Genomic DNA, 23,651 nt, shown 5'->3' on the forward strand with positions numbered 1-23,651 from the left:
CCTACGCAAGTCAAACACATGATAAAAATGTCAATTGTTTTGAATTCAATAATTAGAAACAACATTAGATTGGTACTGGAACCTATACCAGAAAGAACTACAGTGTTAACCTGTGATAAATCTCTAGTTACATCTTCAAAATGTGAGATTAACAACGTAGTAATGCTTTTTTAGGTATACTTCGTTGTCATCTATAGTTTAAAACTGATGATCTGTTCAGCTCAGGAAGGACTTATTTGTACCTTGAGTAGTGGTGGGACTGGATTCATTTTTTTTTAATCGAGTTAATTAAAGGTCTGCAATTAATGAACCTCAATTAATCGCATTTTAATCGAGAAAAAAAAAATGCACCTAAATTGTTCAATAATTAGATAGAAACATGAGTTCAACAACAAACGTATTTATTATTGTTAACGTGTATAGTTATTCAAGTAACAGATGTAAAATGCATTTATAGCTGTTTAGCTTTCAAGTGTTTTAGGATCTCTGATCTCTCATGTGGGTGGTTGTGGGTGAAAAATGTGGGTATGGGAAGGCGGGGGGGGGTGCGGGTCGAAAGTGTGTGGGTATGGGAATGGTGGGTGGGTGCGGGAGCAAAGTCTGTGGGTATGGGAATGTGGGTGTGTGTAGATGTAAAGTGTGTGGGTTTTAGAAGGAATAGGACTATGCGAGTGAGTGCAGGGGTGAATGTGCAGAACAAGTGTTAAGGACTGATTGATGCTCTGCAGAGTGAGTGGTGTGTGGTGTAGCCGGGCCTGGTCCGGTTGGGGACAGAGGATGGAAATTAGCTTGAGCTATAATCCTGCATTTTAAGTATACTGTACTTTGTGTAAATGCATTGTCCCTTTTAAATAAATAAATAAGAATAAGAAATAAATGTAACTTGTAGAGAACCTTAAAGAGTAATAATAATGCCACATTTATATAAAAGTAAAAAATAAGTAAAGGCGATATAAGGACCATAAAACAGCGGCTTTAAGTGTTTAACAATTGCTGTAAACAGAAATCCAAGTGCCATGTGTGTGTTAGGGTTATTGTGGCTCAGAGTGGGCGTGAGCGTTTGTTTGAGGCTAACGCTAACATTGGCATCGAGGACGTCTCTGTGTTTGCCCAACATGTTTTACGTTGAGATGGTATTTTAGACTTGAGTAACTTCGGTGGAAGGAGAGCTCTTTTACTGCACACAGCAGTACAGCTGTCTATCGTCCCATCAGGATGTTTTTTAAAACAAACTGAGTCCCCAATGAGCCTAGTGAAGCGTCTCCGTCCATTGCTGTGGGCTGATGTGCGTCACATATACGGCCGTACCAGAAACACACAAATAGAAAGGTTCCGGCTTGGGGGGGAAATCAGGGGAAATACGATTAATTGCGTTTAAAAAAAATTAATCTTTTTAATTAATTAATCAAAATGAACGTGCTAAAGTCCCACCCTTAATCTGAAATCAATGTAATCTAAACTTTATAATTTATTATGTTATGTAAATGTATATTGAATTGAACATGGATTAGGCACTGCTTCAGCCTACTCCATTTTGAGCATCCGCAAGTATGAATTTTGAAAGACAAAATGAATGTAAAATTGCTCAAACTAAACTAAACTAAACTAGATTAGACATGAAATTGACTTTTACATTTTCCACTTCCTCATTGCAGTTATGGCAACTCCAGGCTTCAAAGTGATTCAAACCAAAAAGCCAGGCTTACTTCCAGCATAACTCGCTATGAAGTGTTCAAGCACAAAACCTCGAATTATGCGCTTGATCTTTTGTATAAAAAAAGAAAAAAAAAACTACCTTGGCACGATAATAAATTCAGCTTCTTTGTTACAACTCTTGCCGTTAACTCGCTGTCTAACTTCGTCGCTGGTGAATATTATAACATGCAGCAAATGAGAGGAGATGAGAGGCGCGTATGAATAAATGATGAGCCTAAATAAATGATGTGATTTGTGATATCACCTGTACCACGCTACGAGACAGATAACTGCTACAATAAGTTTACACACACAGCGAAGGAAGGCAGAGGGAAAAAGGGACCGACTGGGATGAGAGGCAATGCGAGCTGTGAAGATAAAACAGAGCTGTGCAGGCAAAAGGGACAATTCATTATATATTTCTGCTTATTGTCACAAAAAAAAAAAAAAAAAAGCTATTAAAAAAAACCTAAACCAACAATAGACCGCTTCTACTTCGCTGTCTTCAAGTCGGGCGCGGAATATTTCTCTTTGTGACCCTAAAACTTGCCCAAAAACTCTAATAAAAACATCAGTCGGTTACATTGTGGTGGTGCAGCCGCTTGTTCTCCCAGGCTATTTAAAAGAGTGCTTTGAGAGCAACAACAGAGAGAGAACGGGAAAGAGAATTGATAAAGTCAATGCAATGTTTTAAAGCGGAATACTTGCAACAATACACGAGTGCCGCTCCAAGTAAAAAAAAAAAAAGAAAAAAAAAAGTTGTCCCGAGGCTCAGCAAAAGGTTTCACAAAAAATGTATTCTGGCTATAAATATAAATGAGACAACTGACTAAACCATTTTTAACACAGTACGGTCCAATATAATTTTATTGAATTTTATTGTTTTGAAGGATTTTGACCCCTAGGCTTTATTAGACAGGACAGGATAGATTGAAATGGGGTGAAGCCAGAGCTGCCTTAACCAATGGGCGAGCAGGGGCTGGAGCCTAGGGGCCTACCATAGTCAAGGGCCTATCACGGGGGTCGGCAACCTGTGGCTCTTCAGCCTCCTTGTAGTGGCTCTTTGTCCCACTGGAGCAGCGACGAGTATATACAAGGAGAACCGGTTCTGATGAGTAATCCATCGGAACCGCGTGACTCCTTTATTAACGACGCCTCTTATTGATGCCGCTTGCGTCGCAGCCTCTTTATATGATAAACCTGCAGATACACGCACCACTCGCACCATCCCTAACGTCTGCGCAGTTTTAGGATCCGTGCTACACGTTGTAATGAGCCCGTCTGAATCTGTCCTCTTTATACACGCTTATACGTGCAGCTGCTACGTTATTAAGAACCAAAACAAAGCGCACGTGCTGAAACATGTGCTTTTGCGCGCTGGCTCGTATCATTCAGTGGCTATTTAGAGTGTCACTCTGAATAGCCACTGAAATAGCTTTACATCCCGTTAATTTAATAACCATTTTATATTAGCCTTTATAATAATGCTTTGAGGAAGTTTATGGCAAAATGGGTAAATGTACTTTATTTTCTGTTTAAATAATAAAACACAAGAAGCATATATTATAATTTATAGCCTATTTTTTAATTCATTGATAAGAGAAACGATAAACCCCTCCTGGAACCGCCACCTTGATGTGGTGGAGGGGTTTGAGTGCCCGGATGATCCTGGAGCTCTATTGTCGGGGCTTCGTGCCCCTGGTAGGGTCTCCCATGGCAAACAGGTCCTAGGTGACGGGTCAGACAAACAGCGGTTCAGAAGCCCCTTATGAGAGACCAACAGGCCCGGTTAGAACCATGAGGCCGACCTCCCGTGGACCCACCACCTGCAGGAGGAGCCATAAGGGGCTGGTGCAATGTGATTTGGGCAACTCCAACAGCTGCCCCCACGACCCGGCAACGGACAAGTGGAAGAAAATGGATGGATGGATGGATGGATGGATGGATGGATGGAGAAACAATAAAGAACCATATCAATAAGAGAAACTATCAATGGTATTAACATCGATAAAAAAAATTGTAGGGGGCCTACCATTCTGTTAAAGCCCCAGGGCCTATGGGTACATTAAGGTGGGCCTGGGTGAAGTGTGTGAAGAGACATTCAGCAAAAAGAGTGTGTGCCCCCCCCCCCCCTTCCCCCTCAAAATAAGACTATAAAGAAGTACACATCTGGAAATCAAAACAAACAAAAAAGAGGAAAAATCATAAGCTTTATAAGAATTACGTGAGAAATTGCCGTGGATCCATTTTCTGTTCTTTTCCTATTGGTTTGGGACTGCATAGCAAAGCTTCAAAACTTTTGGCTTGACTTCGGCTTGCAGCTAAACACTTGCTTCATCATTCAATTTTTAACTACAGCAACCTAATAAGTCCATAAGCTGCGAATCCCGGAGCTTTTAGAAACACTCGACTGGACTTGATTCGACTCCTTTATTGACAATACACTTACCTTTGGCACAGTCGGGACCCAGGAATCCAGCGAAGCAGTGACAGTGTCCGGCCACGCACTCTCCATTCCCATTACAGTCTGTGGAGCAGCCATCCATCGAATCTACAGCAAAGAGGACACACGTTTATTAGAGTTAATGTTACAAAACTGCCCATATTCATCTTTTTTGGAGCAGTTCTACGTATTATGCTCTGTGTCGACTTTTTAAATTAATGTTGCGTTTCATGTTTTGTAATCTGAAATAATGTGCCTGGACCCTCTGCTGGCGTCGAGGGGAGTGAAGCACTTTTACACCACTTTCATAAGAAGTTGATTCTTTCAAATAGGAACAATTTGAGTGATAAAACGATCAGAGTAACTGAAGCTGTGTGGACTTTAAAACCTACAGGAGAAAGACTGAACATGCAGGAATACTCAAAGGTGCTTCAATTTTGGGTATGTTTAATTAAGACCATAGATACAGCAAGCGACATGTAATACGAGGGGGCGTGGCCTAGCTGAGGGGAAAGAAAACCTCGTATGGGAATCAAATTTTTTCACTCTTTTAGCCGTTTTCTGGCGGACTATAATTAAACAACGAGCAGCTGTGCAACATCACTCATTCATCCACGAAGTGCATTAAAACTGCATAATGCACAGTTCCGGGTTGTTTAATCCACTTATACTATAGTCCCACAAACTGAAACTGTTCATTGTGGCCTGTTTGCTTTTTTATTTTAGGAGTTATTTTATGTTTTAAGCTGTTTTACCTGAAACTAGTTCCAGCTCAAATGTTTGTTATTACTATGGAAACAGCTGCAGTGGAGTGATATAGAACATGATCTAACTATTGGCGGATTAACTGTGCGTTATGCGTTTGTTGAGTAATGATGTCACAGCAGATGTGCAAGAAACTACAAAAAAACTCTTCAATAACACAGTCAATATTTCTGAAACTCAACAGAGAGTTACTGAACATACTTATTTATCAGGCCCATTAGCCAAAAATGCAGTAAAAGTAATATTTACCAAAATCGCTACATCTGGGTTTAGCGGAGAAAAATGCTAACGTCCGAGTCGGCGCAGCAGCTACGCTAACCCCGGAAGTAGGCATTTTTGACTAATGAGTCTGAGAAATAAGTAAGTTCAGTAACTCTCCGTTGAGCTTCAGAAGTATTTTTGGTTGTTTTGAGTGTTTTGCTAGGACCCGGAAGCAGAAGTCGAGACATCACACTTAACAAATGTATACAATTTTAACGCACACCAGTTGGCCAATCAGAATTGAGTATTCACCCAGACCATGGTATAAACATATTTATCACATACCAATAAAGTCAAGCCATGGATGATTTACCACAGTAAATTGTTCAATAGAAGCAATAAGACGGCACTTGTAGCTAATGTTAGCATATGTAGCATGAAGCTAATGTTAGCTTCCTGGTTAACATTGCGTGTTTTTTAAGCATTTATGGGCTGTTGAACCACTTTATTCCACTCCATGTTTCTGTATCTTTGTGTAATAGAAAAAAACATAACATAGCGTTTGTTAAAGTAATGGTGCAGAAATGGGAGAAAGTTTAGTTCTTTCCCTTCTTTGTTTTCCCCCTCCAGCTGCTTTGACCATGACCACATGGGATAGGGGCAATTCCTAAGATGCCGTCTGTATTTATAGCAATGTATGGCCTTTTTTTCTGAAAACCGTGCAGTTCTGGGCATTTTAACAAGTAATAAATCGCCAAACAATGTCGATTGTTGCCCTTGGTCTATCTATAGCCGTCTGTGGGAGTGAATTTCTTCTTCTGTGGTTCTCCCCCAAGTTTTTTTTTTGTCTCCCACTGGGTTTTGGAGTGTTTCCTCGCCGTGTAGAAGAGTCTAAGGACAGGGGACACCCACACGGCTCGTCACCACCTGCTGCCGACGCTTATTTGGACATGATGTTTGCCTGGACACTGCATTTGCCTGAAGTTTATATAGTCTTGTTTACTGTTTTGTTTCATTGCTTTAATGTTCGGTGCAGCCCTGTGAGGCAACTCCCGTACAAAACCATTGATTAATTGATTGAAAGATTTGTAAAGGACATATTTCCGAACTGAAAAAGCAACTTAAGTCAAGATAAATGTTGTAAATTCACATGACATCAACTTCATCCCTCGTAACGCACAAAAACCAAACCACTTGTAACTCCATAAGCTGGCGTGGCTTTGTGTTATTGAATGGAGAGATTTGATAAGCAATGGATGGCTCCCCAGACACAGGGCCTGTATTAGATTAGTCTGATCCAGCTGCTATCGCTCTCTGGGGAGGGGCAGAGCACTCACTTACACTCAGTAGCACTATAAGCACGTTATGCAGCAGACACCGGTCGGAGACACACGCCGCACGGATTTACAAACATCAACGCCTAATCGACAAACTGTTTACAAGAGCCCGGTTTGGAACAAGAGTGAGCAACAGAAGGTCTGACAAATGCACAAGTTGGAGGGGAGCAGTATTTCATTTACTTGCGGTGAGACACTGCAGGTGAATAGGAAAGCAAGAATAGCTTTAGAGTTAAATGTTTAGTATGGCGGAAAGTCTATCCAGTGAAACAATAGTAATAATAATACAAAGTTTTGCTTTTGGACACATGAAGATTTATTCAGTGAAATAATAAACAAGATTAGTGTGTGGATTGGACTATTTTTTGTTGGTGAAAGCTTACATGTTTAGAGAGTTATGCCTCGAGTTTCTCCCCTTACGTGAAAGCACAAGGGGGTAAAATAATGTAGTAAACACTAAATCAAAACAATAGTAAAACTCACACCCAAATTAACCAATAATTCTGCGAAGGGAATGTTTATTATCTTTATGCATTCCCTCCTCTTGGTACCTACATATTCATAAACCTGCATGCGCCACTGGCTTCACAGGTGAAGTGTCTTGAACAATTACAAAATGCCTCAAGGGCCTCAACTAGTTTCTCATCACACTACAGGTTCTACAATCCAAGGAAGTTACACACTGCTTACTGTAAGATAAATTATACAGTGTTAGAAAGGTGAAGATGCAATGAACACACTGAATTGAGTGAGTGTTCATCAGTGAGGTGCTTGTGCTTTCTCATTAGGACGTATCCTTGCGTCATACGTTTCTGTAGGCATCGAGCGTTTGATCATGTGATCCCATCGGGTTTCAATTATGCTGCTGCCTTTTACAGTGCCCCGAGTGTCCTATTGAAATGTCCATCATGCCAGATCTGGTGTTGGGAGCAGAGACAGCGCAGGGAGGGGAGATAAAGAGCTTTTAGAGCGCGCAGGGCTGTGCTGCACTTCTGATTCTGGATGGATCTATAGACAGAAGTGTGTGTAGTTCGATTTCTGTGAATTTAGCATAGAGGCTGGGATTTCTTGTCTCGCGTTTTCATTATTGCCAACTCCCATATCAATATTTTAGTTGCAAACTTTCAATTCTATTTAATCTTATTCCAATAGCTCTAAGACTGGTGCGGGGCTGAAAATGCATGTATTTATTCAGCGTCCAAATCAATGCTAACCACTCCACGAGATCAACATTTTAGCAGACACAGTGTTGCGTAGTTACTCTTTGTGTTTCTAATTAGTGGTAAACAAGTTCATAACAGTGTAGGCTACATGACTTTAATCTTCCACCACATTTAGACATGAATAGTGCAAATCAATGTGAAAGAATTCAGAATACAGGCCTCGGAGCTGCAACCGGTAGTGCTCCGGGCAGTTGGACACCACTGGACACAAGGGGGCGCCCTTCCAACCTTCTCAGTGTAAATGTGAATTGACTTTCTTCAGAGTTAGACTTTAGGACAGACACCATGAGTGACAGTAACATGACGCTGAATACAATGTGCTCTTTGTTTGCCTGTAAAAAGGCTGAGGCTTCACTGCTCTTCAGTCAAAGAGCGACAGGTGAAGAAGGAAGTCATGGAGCTTCTGCTTTCGATGAGCTTCAGACTTCTGCTGGATATAAGAACACATGATTGATGCATATGGTTGAAGAAATATGTGGACAGGACTGTGGTAGATATACTTTTACTTGAATGTTGAAGAAATGAGTTTCTTCTGTAACATCTGTCCACATCAGTCCTGCTGCACCTCGTCTCAGATTAATAATTTACTAATATTTTAATTATATACAGGATTTTTCATACTCATTACGAAGAAATACCTGAATTTCAATCTTTTATTGAAGTGTAATGTTCTAAAGCAGAATCTCCATGACTTCCTTCTTCACTTCTCAGCCGGTGACTGAAGAGCAATGAGGCCTCAGCCTTTTTACAGAAATAAAGGGCTCACTATTTAGCGTCATGTTGCTGTCACTCACAGTGTCTGACCAACAGTGTAACTCTGAAGCCAATAAAACCACAGTGACTCAAAGTGGGTTGGGCTAAAATGTGACCAAATGCCAAGATCTAAGCTGCAAGACTAAAAATAATAAAACCAGAGCAGAAAGGGTTAAGGTAAGTATTCAGTATTCTCCCCGACACTGGACGTGGCATAGTTTAGAAATAACAATAATGTGGCGATATACTGTGCGGCCCTAAAAGCAAGCTACTTTTGGTACCCTTCCTGACCAGACTTGATAAGATCTAAAGTGACATTATGGCGTATTAGGTTCTTCTTCCGCCTCCTTTATCCACTCTCTCATGGCATTGGCAAAAGCACGGATTTCCACTCTAGCGCAGGTTGCCTCGTGACAGCCACGCTCCATCAGAGGTAGAAAGAGTAATTAAAGCAAGTGTCGCAGATGTCATCCCGTATTTGACCCTGTGCCACCGCTCTCTCTCTCTCTCTCTCTCTCTCTCTCTCTCTCTGCTCTTCTTCTAAACAGCGACCAAGCCAGGGCCAGACCACTGCAGTCCCCCGGCTCCCTCCACTTTGGGGCGCTCAAATGACAAATCCTTCATTGACACCGCATTCGCATTCACAAACACACACACACACGTATATCCAGTGGGGAGGAGATACTATGTGCCACTATTGCCTTGAGGAGTGTGTCGCACATGCTAATGAGACAGCCCCTGCCACTAGCCGCCAGCGAGCGCATCAGCGGCGCTAACCAAAGTCATTTTCTTCCCCCGTCACCTGTCATCGCGGGGCTGATGGAGAGGAGGAGTGGCAATAATGTGTCTCCCACGCAAACCGGGAGAACTGGCAAACTTGCATCTACATGGCACCGGCACACAGGCAGCAGAGTGGTATGTTTAAATAAGGGCAAAAAGTGGGAGATTGGTCCTGGCACATGGCGCATACAGTCTGTTAGATCATGTTGTTTCTGTTTATATATAGGAGATGAGCATGCACTCCATAGGCACCGAGGCATCTCATTTGACTCAGGAATATGCATGTGATGGACAATTTCAAGGGCAATACTTGATTACTTAGTACATACACTGACATTATGAATACATCTGCAAGGTCATGGTGCTCGTTTTTAAAGAGCACCAACATTTCGGGACATGCAGCTCATTGTCATCGGCATCTGGGAATTCTGGTGAACAGGGTTTTTCTATAGGGACCAAAAAGACCTACAGTACATCGACATGCTGAAAAAAGATGCTGGTGTCACCTCGATAAAAGAGAGCAAGCACCCTCAACAAACTTGATGGGTCAGATCTTATGCCTGGTGCAAGGACAGCACAAACTCTAAACGCTATCGTTATTTTTGGAGTGGCGCAGCCGTTGCGCTATGTGCCTGCGCCACTGATGAGAGGGCGTCGCTTATAAAAAAGAGAAGAGGCCGACTGAGGCGTGGTTTAGAACAAGGTCTTTGATGGCAGCATCACATTCATTCCCTCGTTTACATCACGCTGCCTTGTGTTCTACCTTAAAGGAACAGGAACATACTGAGATATGTCCTTACCTGAGCTTAGATGAGTTGATATGTAACTGTCTGGTCTTTGCACATGCCCTCAAAATAACCAAAGATGTTGCTAGCATTTGGCCTCTTCCAATGTGTTCCTATAGCTCCAAACGAGGACACAAAGACCAGACAGGTACATATCAACTCGTCTAAGCTCAGGAAAGAACATATCTCAGTATGGAAAAAACGGTGGCCTGTCCCTTTAAGCATTATAGGCTCTCACAGGTCAAACTAAAAACTTTATTAACCCCTTTGTGGGCTCAACAATGTTCGTGTCCCATGAGAAAGAGATGTTGCCTACAGTCGGTCCTGCTGAGGCGCGGGTCAGCACCTCGCTTGGCCGTAATTGCATTAACGCGACCAAAACAACAGCCCATGTTCACCCCCCACTCCCTCACTACACCTCCCCCTTACTCCTTCTGGCTCCAGAGTCTGGCTGGAGGGAAAAAAAGCAGTCGTACATAACATGGCCATGGGCAATGAGTGTTTCTCAGACATCTTGCAGCTCCTAGACTTTAGAAGATCTCAAAGTGCGCTCCTACTAAGAGCAAAATATGGAATAGTCTGCATTTAGAAACGCAAGATAAGGCCCAATGTCTTCTGCTCCAACAAATGTGGTCAAAATAAAATGATAAATAAAATAAAATGTATTACTTGACCGAACAGTGATCACAAACACAAATGCTGTTTGAATTATTGATGAATTGTCTGAGAAAAAAACTGTTTTTTTAAAGTTTCCAAGCATTTACTCTATGTTGTAACCAAATAAAGAAATATGTGAGTACTTCTGTCTGGATATACGAATTATTGATATGCTACCCTTTACATTTTTTTCTAAAGTTTTTAAAGTTGTAGCAGCCATATGCTGCTGCTGCTGAAAATACTAGTACACGTGCCCAGGAGCTTTTTTGTGAGTGCTGCCACTTTAAGATGTTCTGGGTAACCTCCTGAGAAGCTCCTACTGTGTGCCCACCATGAAGTACTAGTAAGCGAGGCGGCACTCACTGCCAACCACGAGGCCAAGCTTCCTTTTTTTTCCTTTCATTGGTCCTTTGGGCAAAAAAAAAATCCTTCTGCGATCTAAAAGTGCACCGACTTGTGACCCATTGTGGCTGAATTAATTGCAGCAGCAGTTATCCTATTTTTGTCATATAGCCCAGTTCCAGTAGCACGTCACTCCTCTCTGCATATCTAGACTAGCACTTATTTTACTGCCTTCATCGCATTGAACTCGCAAAAGTGATCTTCTTATCTGCAAGGTCACAGTGGCTCTAAAAGACCACCAAAAAAAAGAAGCGTTCTCCGTTTTAAAACCACCAAAGGCAGAAAGTAAAAGGTTTGGCAGCATCCATGATAAAAGCTGCCAGTGGTTCAGCTCAACGTCTTCACCATAAAACCTCCAGGCAATTAACAGGTAATGTATGAGGGGTCACGCCTTTATTTGTTACACTATATTGTTCCCGGGCGCTTGTGTGTGCGTGCGCCTTCACCCTCCGAGGCATCCTTCCTCCGCCCTTTCCCCCGTTAGAAATCACTCAAGCCATAAGTTATTGCAGTTAAATGCTATTATAAAATGGGTGCTTGCCGCCGAGCGATGTGATTGGTCAAATAAGCATTGCAATTGTAGTTTATGAGCCTGTAAAGTTTCAACCATGCTTTATGAACCTTATAAATTTATGGGGGAGAAAAAAAAAAGAAAGAAATTAAAAGGACTACTCAGCTAAAGTAGGAGGAACAACCTTTAGCTAATCATTTTTTGCTCCTCGTTAATTTCCTAAAAAAAAAAAAAGTTATATTAATATAGGCTGAACCTCTTTCTTCCCCTGTTCAATAGCATGGTGCCAATCATGTAAAAAAAAAAAAAAAAAAAAGGCGCAATTACGGCGGATACGTGTGATGCAGATGAAGTATAGTAATTATGTGCAATTAATCGCCCGGCAGGAAGCAAGCGCTCTACCCAGGCTCCGGGGCTGTATTAAGAGACATGGTGCTAAAGAGGAGCCTGCGACATGACAGAAATGATTAACTTGTGCCTTTTGTAGGTCACGTGTAAATGGCAGGAACACGGCAGTGGCAGTGCCCCGTGTAAAAAATAAAAAAAACGAGACTGGGGGTTTGGCACAGCGTGGGGCACAAGTCTATTATTTGAATCGACAGATGGTCTCAATTTGTTTCTTCGATTCAAATTAAAGTCAGAGCGTTTTTTTTTTGTTTTGCTTTTTTCCTCCCCCTTTGTCAGTGATATAACACGGGCCAAATTTAGAAATCCATTAGTAAGCAAAAACATTACATAATAAGTAATGGCTGTTCCCATTGGCTAGAAATGGCATTGGCTCCTCAAAGTCAAACTTAGCACCAGCTCAAGTTCTCACACGCACGATGAACGGCTTCTTAAGAACAGTGGATTTGATCGAATGAAACGTTTGAAAAATCAAGCGTTGGTTGGCACTTTGCAGCACATGAATGGCCTTGTAATAGGTTGGAAATATCAAGGTACATTCCTGTATATTAATGTGGTAATGATGGTAATGATGGTAATGACGTGGAATCAGGACACCGTTTATTTCATGATTATGTAGTATGGTTAACTCTACCCACAAACCTAACATTGTATAAAGACAGTCCATAACAAGGAAACATGACTAGTTAGTAGTTTCTTGGTAAAAATGGTCTGGTCTGGTCTGGTCTGGTCTGGTCTGGTCTGGTCTGGTAAGGCATAGAATAGGGCTGAACGATATGGACAATATATCATATCTCGATATTCATGCCAGATATCTGAATATCGCTGCGATACAACCATGGGTTATAATTTTATTTTAGAGTGCAGTTTTATTGATGAAAATCTATATTGTTTATATCTTGCTTTTTGATTATAATATTTTGAATGTTCATATCTCGATATCAATACGATAACGATATATCTTTCAGCCATAGTATAGAAGGTATGGTATAGTCTGGTCTGGTCTGGTCTGGTATAGTCTGGTCTGGTCTGGTATAGAAGGTATGGTCTATTATGGTATGGTATTGTATGGTATTGTATGGTATGTTGTGGTATGTTGTGGTGTGGTGTGGTGTGGTGTGGTATAGAATGGTATGGTATGGTATGGTATGGTATGGTATGGTATGGTATGGTATGGTATGGTATGGTATGGTATGGTATGGTATGGTATGGTATGGTATGGTGTGGTATGATATAGGATGGTATGGTATGGTATGGTATGGTATGGTATAGAATGGTATGGTATGGTATGGTATGGTATGGTATGGTATGGTATAGAATGGTATGGTATGGTATGGTATGGTATGGTATGGTATGGTATGGTATGGTATGGTATGGTATGGTATGGTATGGTATGGTATAGAATGGTATGGTATGCTTTTATTTGGCAGGGACAGTGCACAAGAACACATTGACCAAGACAAAGTGGGGAAAGTGGTACCTGGTTATAGCACAATATGCTAATTTACATCTGTAGTCCCTGGGCAGGTTGATGTTTAGAAAATAAACATATACATTTAAAGAATTAATGAAATGTGAACTAATTGACCACTTGGAATAGTATTGATGTTACTAGGCATCAACAATAAAGATTCACTCTAAATTCACCTTCTCTTACACTCTGCTTACCTTTCTCACTCATTCTCACTTTGAACCCTCCCTTTCCCCCCTTCATCCCTCTCTCTCTCTCTCTCTCTCTCTCTCTCTCTCTCTCTCTCTCTCTCTCTCTATCATGGACAGAGAACATACACTATTACATCTTCCATCCTTAATGAGTACAGTTTTGTTTGGACAGCAGCCATTTCTTTGTCAGACGTGTAAATACAGGAAACTCAGTGCAGGCCTGGATCTCTGTCGGCAAACTGTTACAATGACCTACGGCCACAGAGGAGAAGGAACGATTTGGTGAGTGTGGTCTTACATTTGGGAACACGGCACTGTCCTCTGGAGGACGAGGGTGGTGTGACTCGAGCTGTTTTTTCTGAGGTCAACGAGACAAAAGCTCGAGGGGGAGCAGCACCATTTAAAACTTTAAAAAGTAGGCAAAGATTAAAGGAATAGGCCACCGTTTTTACATACTGAGATATGTTTCTGCATTACTTTCCGCACAGTAAAGTGAAGATATTACTGCGCGGATGTCGAACTACTCCTGGTATTATTACGCCTTACAATATAGTTCCCCTTTTTATCCGCTTAGAAAATCAACAGCTTGGTAGCTTCTATCTTCACCTCGTTTGGAGCTATAGTGGAGAGGAGGAGAGGCTAAATACTAACGCCGTCTGTGCTGTGTTTACGTGACTGAAGGCACGGGTGAAGACCAGACAGGCACAAAACAACTCGTCTAAGCTAAGGTTAGAACATATATCAGAATGTAAAAATGGTGCCCAATTCTTTTTCAAAATTTAGGAAAATATATAATATGGAATCCGGGCTGCAAATGCCTCATCCTCTTTCATTAATATAAAGTGACCATGCTATTTCCACCCTATTATCATGCTGTATAAAGTTAAAGACGTCTTTATCACTGTCTTACACTTTTTTGGTTAGAAAATGCAATATTTATCTAAAACAGCTGAAACAAAACTTTAAATGCTATTGTTAATAACGTTACTAATGCTGCTGACAGTTATTTGTAATTTGTGCTTTGATTCTGTATGCACTTGCCAGGGTACTGTGGATAGAAATCAGCATTAGCTATACAGTATATTTTGTACATGGCCCCTGTCAAATAAGCAAATTAAGTGCTTAATTAAGTGTACTAAATATACGGTAGTTTCACTTCCTGATCCTCCGAGCCAACTAAACATGAGCTCTGTCCACTCCCCCCGCTTCTTGTGTGGATATAGTGAAGCTATTGTGAAGCTATAATGAAGCTATAATGAAGCTATAATGAGTCTTTTTACTTTGCAATGAGAGCGTATGGGATTGAAAGGTATCCCATACTAACCACTTGACCACTTGTGGTTAGTATGGGATACTAACCCACACCCCCTGAGGAAAAGCTCATTGGGAAAAGGTGCATTATGGAAGCTGTCACCGCAATGCTAAGAAGAGCTACTGGTGAAGGTCTAAAGATTACTCAAAGCTGTGCAAGTGGGTTGAAACACATCTCCAGGTCTGTTTGTGATGAGACATTGTAACATGGTTAAAAAAAAGCTCTATTTTGGTTAAGGCTCACTCTTTAAGTGCAGCCCAAACGTTGAATCAAAAAAGGTTGACATGAGCCTCTGTGCCAATCCCAAGCCCTAATAAATGTTGAATAAAGTAAACTCAGTTGGTCAGGTGTGTGCTCTACCCATGTAATGATAATGACGTAATGTATCTCTGTTTTTCCTGCTTGGACATTAGCAAAGAGGTATTCTTGTGTGTGTGTGTTTTTGGAAACGTATTTCTTTCTGTTCTTGTGTGAGATTGAATTCTGATCTGAACTCCAGGAAATTACTTTCACAACATGCAATCTCATTACAAGGTACAGCCAGTATCGAATCACAAATTATTGTATGTCTGTGTTACTTGTTTTGGGACTGAGCAGAGGCAGGAAACAATTTTACCTTGAGAAAAATCTGTCTGAAATGTGAAATGGGAAAAAAAAGAAGAAAAAAGGGCCAAATCAGTGATAACCACCTGTTTTATCCACTGAAGCCATTATGGTTATTTTCAGATTATTTCATTAATCCTTCCTATTTCCTGATATCCTAATCTCAAATGTGGGAAGGAGCCAGTATTCCTTAACAATGCATTTTGTTATCCAGCAATATTTATCCAGCCACACCACACAATCTGCTTAAGGGGAGACACTGCAGGGCCATTTCGCTCTCTAAACAGATACACTTTCACCAACTAACTTTTATATGGAAGGTTGTAGTTAAAAAAAAACAAAAAAAAAACATATTTATTCGCCAAAATGCATTTTCTCACATTTTGGCAACAACATTCCCATTTAAAATAGCATCTAACAACAACATATTTAAGATTTTGAAGCATTATTTCATCAGGATACAAAACATAGATGTGTTTCTGTACAAGGGTTAGTTTATGGAATAAAACGAAATCATCTGAAACGTTTAAAACATTTAAAAGGCGGCTTCAAATTTAGATTGTTGAAAAATATCGAGATCAGGAATGTTAAACTTAAATAAATGTCAAATGTCCAAGGAGAGCTTAAGTTTGGTTATCGGTTGTGGAAAATTGTATGTTTTGTTTTATTTTGGAAGGTCTTTTGTGTCTCTTAATGTGAAAGCTTTACTTAAAACGCATACGGGGTTGGGCAAAATCCTTTTAACTTCCACCTAAACCCCTCGGTCATAAATTATCACATATCACATATATCTTTATCTTATATTTATGTCAGTAATCAACAGCAAAAGCAAACATATCAAAGTGATACCCCCCACTCTTTGCTGTCTCTTACCTTAGAAGCCAAATTAATTTTTACTTGCCCTCATTTCAATACAAAACCTCAAAGACAATGTTTATGTTGCATTGAAACCCAGCTACAGAGCAGAAAGTATTCACGCTTGCAAACCACACTATCACGTGCATTTTGTCAACTCTGCACCCTCTAAGCTGCTGTGGGGCGTTTCCAAAATGATCACACTGGTATGTAATGTTTTGTGACTGATATAGGACAGTTAGCAGCTGACCAGAGCCACGAGCCCGCTCTTCACCGCTGCAGTTCCCTCTTTTCTCTCGAGGAAAGTATCGGTATATGACGTTTATTTTGACCGTTTGTGACATTGTGTCGGTCTGCTTTTATCAAACAACTTGTTATTTCATATGCAATGCCTCAAATAACTCTGCTCTTCTGCTTGGAGGGACTTTTTTATGAAGAGGATTGCATTGTTTTCATTGTAATAAATAAATAACTAAAAGGAAATGTTCTCCAGTATATGTATCTAATTATGTACTGTATAAAAGTCTATAGTTGCCTTGCCAGATATCATATCATTCATTCCCTACTACATCATTTTGGTAAAAATCTTTGTAGCCACAGTTACCCTGGGGTAGATTGACTGGGATGTGGCAGCTGTACCGTGCCAAGAGCCTTTCCCAACCCCCCACCAATCACACAAACACACTGGAGGCGGTGGGTGGAAGGTGGCTGAATCGCGTTTGCCCCGAGGACAAAAGTGTAGCATGCACTGGTTACTGGGTGATTGGAGCTCAAACCCCAAGGCTTTTGCTGACCTAGATTTCCTCCAGTTTGGCAACAAAAAAAAGGGTGTTTAATTTCTACTAGATATAAAAAAAAAAAAAATAGAAAGTGCACTCAATCTATCCTAAAGTGAATTTCTTGTTTGTGTAAGCTCTTAGTCAGACAGTCGTGGAGGTTTATATTTGGCCTCCTGCCGGACAACAATCATCAATGCTGCTGATGAAGCTTCAAAGATGAAAGGCAAAGCGTTGATGTATACAGCATTAAAACATGTTTTCAATTAAATCATGGATGGTGTTGTGTCTCAGGGCTCTTTAAATCACTGACATCAATCTCACGCCTGTGATGATGAGTTGTCAGGTGAGCCCAGTTAAAAACTACTGAAAAAGGGTGTCAACCATTTTCAAGCAGGCCACCATTTTCAATCAATATAGGAAAGAAAAAGGATCTCTCTGCTTATGAAAAGTGTGAAATAGTTGAATGCCTTAGACTAGGTATGAAAACCTTTGATAGTTCTTGAAAGATTAAGCGTAATCATCGTACTGTTAAGAGATGTGTGGCTGATTCAGAGCACACACAGGTTTGTGCAGATAAAGGCACAATGAGGACGGTTTCTGCCAGACAAATACATCATCAGTGAACAAGACTGTTTGAATATGAATCTTCATGTATTTCTGGAGACGTTTGCATTCAAAGAACTGATTAGGGGAGGCCTACACCTTGATGTTCGAGAGACTCCAGAGGCACCAGCAGCTTCAAATATTTGATGTGCTTGTCTGGCAGAAACAATCCTCATTGTGCCTTTATCTGCACAAACCTGTGTGGGCTCTGAATCAGCCACGATGATCACGCTTAATCTTTCTTGAAATATCTAGTCCCAGACCTTCAACTATTTCACGTTTTTCATAATACAATACCATCCATGAGTTTCACTGAAAAATGGCACTGAAATACAATTTGCATAATAATTGTTAATGCAGTTTATTAACAGATGGAACATGGTTAAAATTATACACAGAAGTTGATGCATGATAGATCTCCTTCAGTGCTGCTTTCTATTCATATATTTTACTCATTTCCTTTGGATTTTATATTTGCACCTGCAATTCCTGTTTCTATAGAGCAATCATCTCGATCCCTCCTTGTTTTTCTACAAAGCTTCCGAATCCTGTTTATTTACATTCATTGAAATGTATTGGCCTTTGATTTCCTGCCTCTGCCTCTAAACAACTGCGAGCGCGTGTGTTCGTAGCCCTGGTTAGATGTGTAAATGGGAAACAAAATGAACCCTGACATTAATCCGTTAATAATATTTTCCCTTTCAAGCCAAATCTCTTGATTAATTATTTTTGATATCGCGGGCGCATCTGCCTTCTCTCTATTTGTTTCAGTTATAGAGAAAAATGGCGAAGAAAGAAAGTTAGGGCTTTTATCCACTTGGGCTAAAAATACGTGACTCAGAATAGGTTTCGGTAAATTCCAGTTTTTACAGACGGCACAAGTGTCAACAAATATTTGCGAAGATTGAGATGAAGTCTGTATTTAGATGCCACACGCTGTCAGTCACTGTGCAGAGGACTGAGACAGGTGCTATGTTGTTTTTTCGCTGTGATGCTGCTTTTTTTTTTTGTTTCTTCCAGTAGCTCGAGACACAGGCTTTGAATGTGGATGTTGAAGCTTGATACTTGCAGAAGAAAAAAGGACAGAGACAGATGTTGAACACTGTTGATCTGTCACAGTGTCACACAAGGAAGGGTTTTCCAACTGGCAAATCGCTATCACTCATTTTGGCTGAGGTTTGCTTTGGTAATTTGTTTGGCGGATCATAAAAAGAGCAATTATACAGGCAGTATCCTTTGCAAGCAACTGCATATTCCTCTTACACTGGGATTTAAGATTTCAAAACCAGCTTACCCTGTAGTCTAGGCCTCAGCAAACACGTTCTACAACGCATCTAATTCTTGTATTAGCTTAGCAGTTCTTATATTTCAGCCTTCTCGTAAATTCTAATGCTTCTGGATATGTGGAAGGGAACTAAACACTGATTTTAAGGGACTATAAGGAGTTTAAAAATGCTAAAACTAAGTCTTTTCCTCCTCCTACATTTTCCAGCCATGTCCTAATATGTAGAATGAGCCCAGACCTGTTCCCCACAACTGCCTCTAAAATCCTGCACTGTCACTCAAAATGCTGTTACTTCGGGTCCGTGCTTAATATAGAAGGTGCAGTTACACGTATGACCTGAGGTGGCAGTAGTGAGTATAAAATGGCCAACTTGCATCTAGCCCCTTTAAAGCTGGTCTATTGTCACGTTTCAGTCATATTTTCCTATTATGGATGTCATTTTGGGGACTCGTGAATCGAAAGATAGATTAATTTTAGGGCTGAACGATGTTAGCGTAATTTGCGATATGCGGCTGTGCAACAATGCGATAACGATATTATAGCAATGTTTCACGAAACTATGATATTATATGTTCCATTCTAATTAAACACAAGACGAGAGTAACTGGTTTTTCAGCAAATTGCGTCAAAACAAGACTTCATCAGGACCAAAACAAGACTAAAATTGAACTAAGTTAGTATGTTTAGCTAGTTTAATGCATTGTTACTTTTTTTGGCTGAGTTTGCAAAAAAAAAGCGTTGATACTATATTTTTTGCGATATATTGTGCATCCCTAATAGTTCTGAATTATTTATTGCTCTGACCATGATCCTCTTTTTACATCAAAGTCGGTCCATCCAGACCAGTGACAGATCTAGGTTAACAGTAGCATTGTTTCTTTTTCTTTCTTTCTTTTAGGTCTCCCCCCATTTTTAGAAGCTTTCTAAACCCAAACTAGAAAAAATATGACCAGCTAGACACAGAAAATGCTATGCTTAACTTGTTTTAATCCTATATTTGGCTGCCTTTAGTCAACATCTCCTAATAAAATAAATGTATTTCTTTCTATCTATTGGGTGAAACACGACGCGGCTTTAAGTATGATTACCTATATTACACCAACATGAGCTTATCATCACAAATGGTAAACCTCTGTCTGGTTTATTATGCGCGTACCTGCAATTATATCCCTCTGCTTTTCCTTGTTATTTCAACAGTCTGTTTCGCCGACCGGCCAAAGTGCGAGTGTAGCGCGCTGCGTGGTAATTATCGCTTGTCCGAAACCCAGCCTTGTACATTATTCACGTCCTTCCATTTACATTGCCATCCGTGTGTGTCAGAGCAATGAGCCGCAGTTAGCCAGGCCTGTCATTACTACAGGAGCTGTCCTCCCCTTCTCCTACCGTTGTCTGCTGCCATGCCAAGCTCACTCCCATAATAAGAAAAGTTCCCTTCAAATGTCAATGAGTTTCAAAGCACTGCTGGCTTCAGTCCTGGTGTTTTTCTGCGTTTTGACAGGAGGGTTGCAATGGGGACAAGCGTATGCTGCTGAGGGGGAGATATAGAGTGACTGGAACTGTGAAGGTATGAAATACAGGAAGAATGCTATGTCAAAATACTGTAAGGCCATAACATTGCTGACATTAAAGGTTTTAGCGGGCAAGGCTGGCACCTATTGTACACAAAGAGCAACCCATATTTAAACATCGTGCTGATTGATAGGCGCATTGAGTTGCCTTGTGTACGAAATGCGCGGTATAAATAAAGTTGCCTTGCCTTGCCTGATTGACTTAATTACCCCTTTTTATAGTCCTGGTGCTAACTTTGTGCATGTATAAGAGCATGAAAGGACACTGGCTTGTTACCCGACACAACACGATTGTATGTTTACAAAAACACTATGAACTGATCCGATACCGGTATTGGATGATGGAACGATACTGAAAAAAAAAATACCATACAAGGTACCGGCTACAAATAGGTGATGCTGACACCTTAAGAACGCAACTTGAACCAACTAAATCTAAGTAAACATGGGCATGCTGAAGGGCAGAACCTGGAGAATTAAATCGCTAACCATAGACATATATAAAGGCTAGATGTCTCATACGCGCTGCGGGCCAATAGAGGGCGACGTCCGCACGGCGGCCATCTTGCCACAGGGAGCTCGCTGACTCATAACATTGTGTTTTATGGTGCAAGTACCATAAAACATGGTAAATAACCATAACTGTTTGGTTTGTTATAAACCTCAGAGATGTATGCATACACTGAAAATCTTTTTTTCAACATGTTCTAAAAATAGATAATCCAGAATTATAGCCAGGTTAATTACGTTTCTAATAAACCAAACCGTTTGTAAATCCGTCAAGATTTCAGCGAGATAAGAGGATTTGTGTTCGTACCTTACTTCAGATACCACAGAGCTCGTCAGAAAGCTTCCCTGTGGCAAGATGGCCGCCCGTTATGAAGGAAGTGACTCTGCCTTAAGACAGCTATAGTCTTTATATATATATATATGTTTTTAACCTCTGCAAATGTATTTTTGATCGCCGTACAAACTGCTGTGGCTACCAACAATACCTAAAGTAGCCAAATATGTGTTTTATTATGTGTTTTATTATTGTATTGTAGCAAAAAGCCCCCTATGGACAGGTTTTGAAAATTAGCACATGCGCTATAACACTTTAAACAAAGCATCTGGTTCTGCTAAGTCCATATTAAATAAATAAATAAATGAAAAAAAAGACTTGGCCAAGTTTTTATGTTTAGTTTATGAAATGCTGATAAAGAATAACTGACCTAACATGTTCGTAATGCACAAGTAGTAATGATCAGGTCACATTATGTGAGCTGTTCATATTCATGTAAAATAGCCTGTCCCAAGGATAGTGTTGTTGACAAGCCAGCGATCCTTGTTAAATGTTTTTCCATTTGTTTATTACTAGATACAGTACAATTGATTATTGATCTGTAACACAAGAAAAGATCAGGCTTGACTGATTTCACAATGTAAATATCTTCTTGATTATGCATAGTAAATGAATGTATCTATTTCTCAAGCACAAAAGGGGGTAGGCGCTAACAAGCTTAAGCTTCTCCCTACCCTTCCTTTTGAGCATCAGATATCCACGTTATGTATTATTTACTTATTCACCTGCGCATGTATCTCTCTTTGGCTTTGATTACTGTGCTGAACTCTGTTCCAGTGTAGAACTTTGTGGAACTCAGATGCTCAAATAAAAAAGATACATTGAATTTAACTATGGAGATAAAAAGGTCCTTCACTTTTTAACTCAAAGAAAATCACTTTTAAGCAAGTCTCTTGGTATCGGTTAATATCGGATAAGGTGGATATTGGTGTTGGAAGCCAACAAGCTGGATTGGTGCATCTCTAAAAAATGCATAGAAGATTACTGAAAAAAACATGGAGGATAGAGCTTTTCTGCGGACAGATGCTCTTTGAACTTGTAGGGTAAAGCATCTTTAATGAAACGGAAAAAAAAGAAAAAAGAAAGAAAAAAAGAACACAAGAAACGTTTGGTGTGTGTAAAACTGATAACAGTGTCTTCAAATGCTATGTCCTGATCAGTGTTTGTGTGTTTTATATTATGCTGTCATGAAAAAGACAATCCAGCTCTTTTAAAAAAAAAATAAAGTTTGAATCTATTTCAATAGTGGATGAAACTATTGCAACTGAAGGAAACCTATGAAGACATCATGAGAACAAGCAAACTCCACACAAAAAAGGCCACTGGGAGTCAAACCCCAGACCTTTTTACTGTGAGGGTTTGCCGCGTCTCGCACTGTCCCACAAGACAGTATCGCCGCCAAGACTATAACTCCAGACATCTATGTCCACACACACTGAATAAAATTGGGCAAGGTAAAAATAAAATGGTCAAAAAAATAATCTAAAACAGTCTCTGGAGGACATGTGTGAAAAGGTATAAAATCGATGTGTCTGACTGGCCAGGACAGAAAGAACTGTGAGTCATGCTTTGGAAGCTGTCAGGGTTTGCTTTGCTGTAGCTCCAATGCAATACAGTTGGCTCGATACCAAGTGTATGTAGTTCTACTTAGACGGAAATATTTTAAGTTCATGGGGTTTGTGTCATGAGCCAAGATGACAACACAGGATATGATTAAGCATCTGTTTCAATAACGACAGTAATTCTGACACACAGAAATAACAATAATGAAAAAAGTAAATCCATATAAGCCCACATTTCAATGTCATGTTGTCATTTCTTGTCAGACTGGACAGATCTTTGGAGGAGGGTATTGTATTGTGGTCAGACATAGGATTTGGACTTTAACAGATGATGTGATTATATTTTTTCATCATAGCACGAGAGAGTAATCTTAAAGGGGCTAGATGCAAGTTCGCCATTTTATACTCACTACTGCCACCTCAGGTCATACGTGTAACTGCACCTTCTATATTAAGCTCGTTCCTTTAACCCTAATCAGGATATAATTATGGTTAAGAGCAGCAAGTGTAACGTAAGTCTTGTTTCACTCACACAGATCTCACACATATTTTTAGGAACTAGAAAGGCTTGGCTTTCAAATTAGGTATCACATTGGCGTATAGGCTGTAAGCTCTCCAGTC

General features: G+C 40.3%; 1 protein-coding gene across 1 annotated transcript in view; it reads right to left on the minus strand.

Moving 5' to 3' along the window:
• Positions 1-23,651, minus strand: part of tenm1 (teneurin transmembrane protein 1) — a 464,310-nt gene that overhangs the window by 179,532 nt on the left and 261,127 nt on the right. The window contains exon 9 of the mRNA XM_079556162.1: positions 4,145-4,246. Within this exon, the coding sequence (XP_079412288.1) occupies positions 4,145-4,246 (102 nt within the window). The remainder of the gene's footprint in view (positions 1-4,144; positions 4,247-23,651) is intronic.

The sequence above is a fragment of the Gobius niger genome (genome assembly GCF_951799975.1).
Source record: "Gobius niger genome assembly, chromosome: 5".
Classification (NCBI taxonomy): domain Eukaryota; kingdom Metazoa; phylum Chordata; class Actinopteri; order Gobiiformes; family Gobiidae; genus Gobius; species Gobius niger.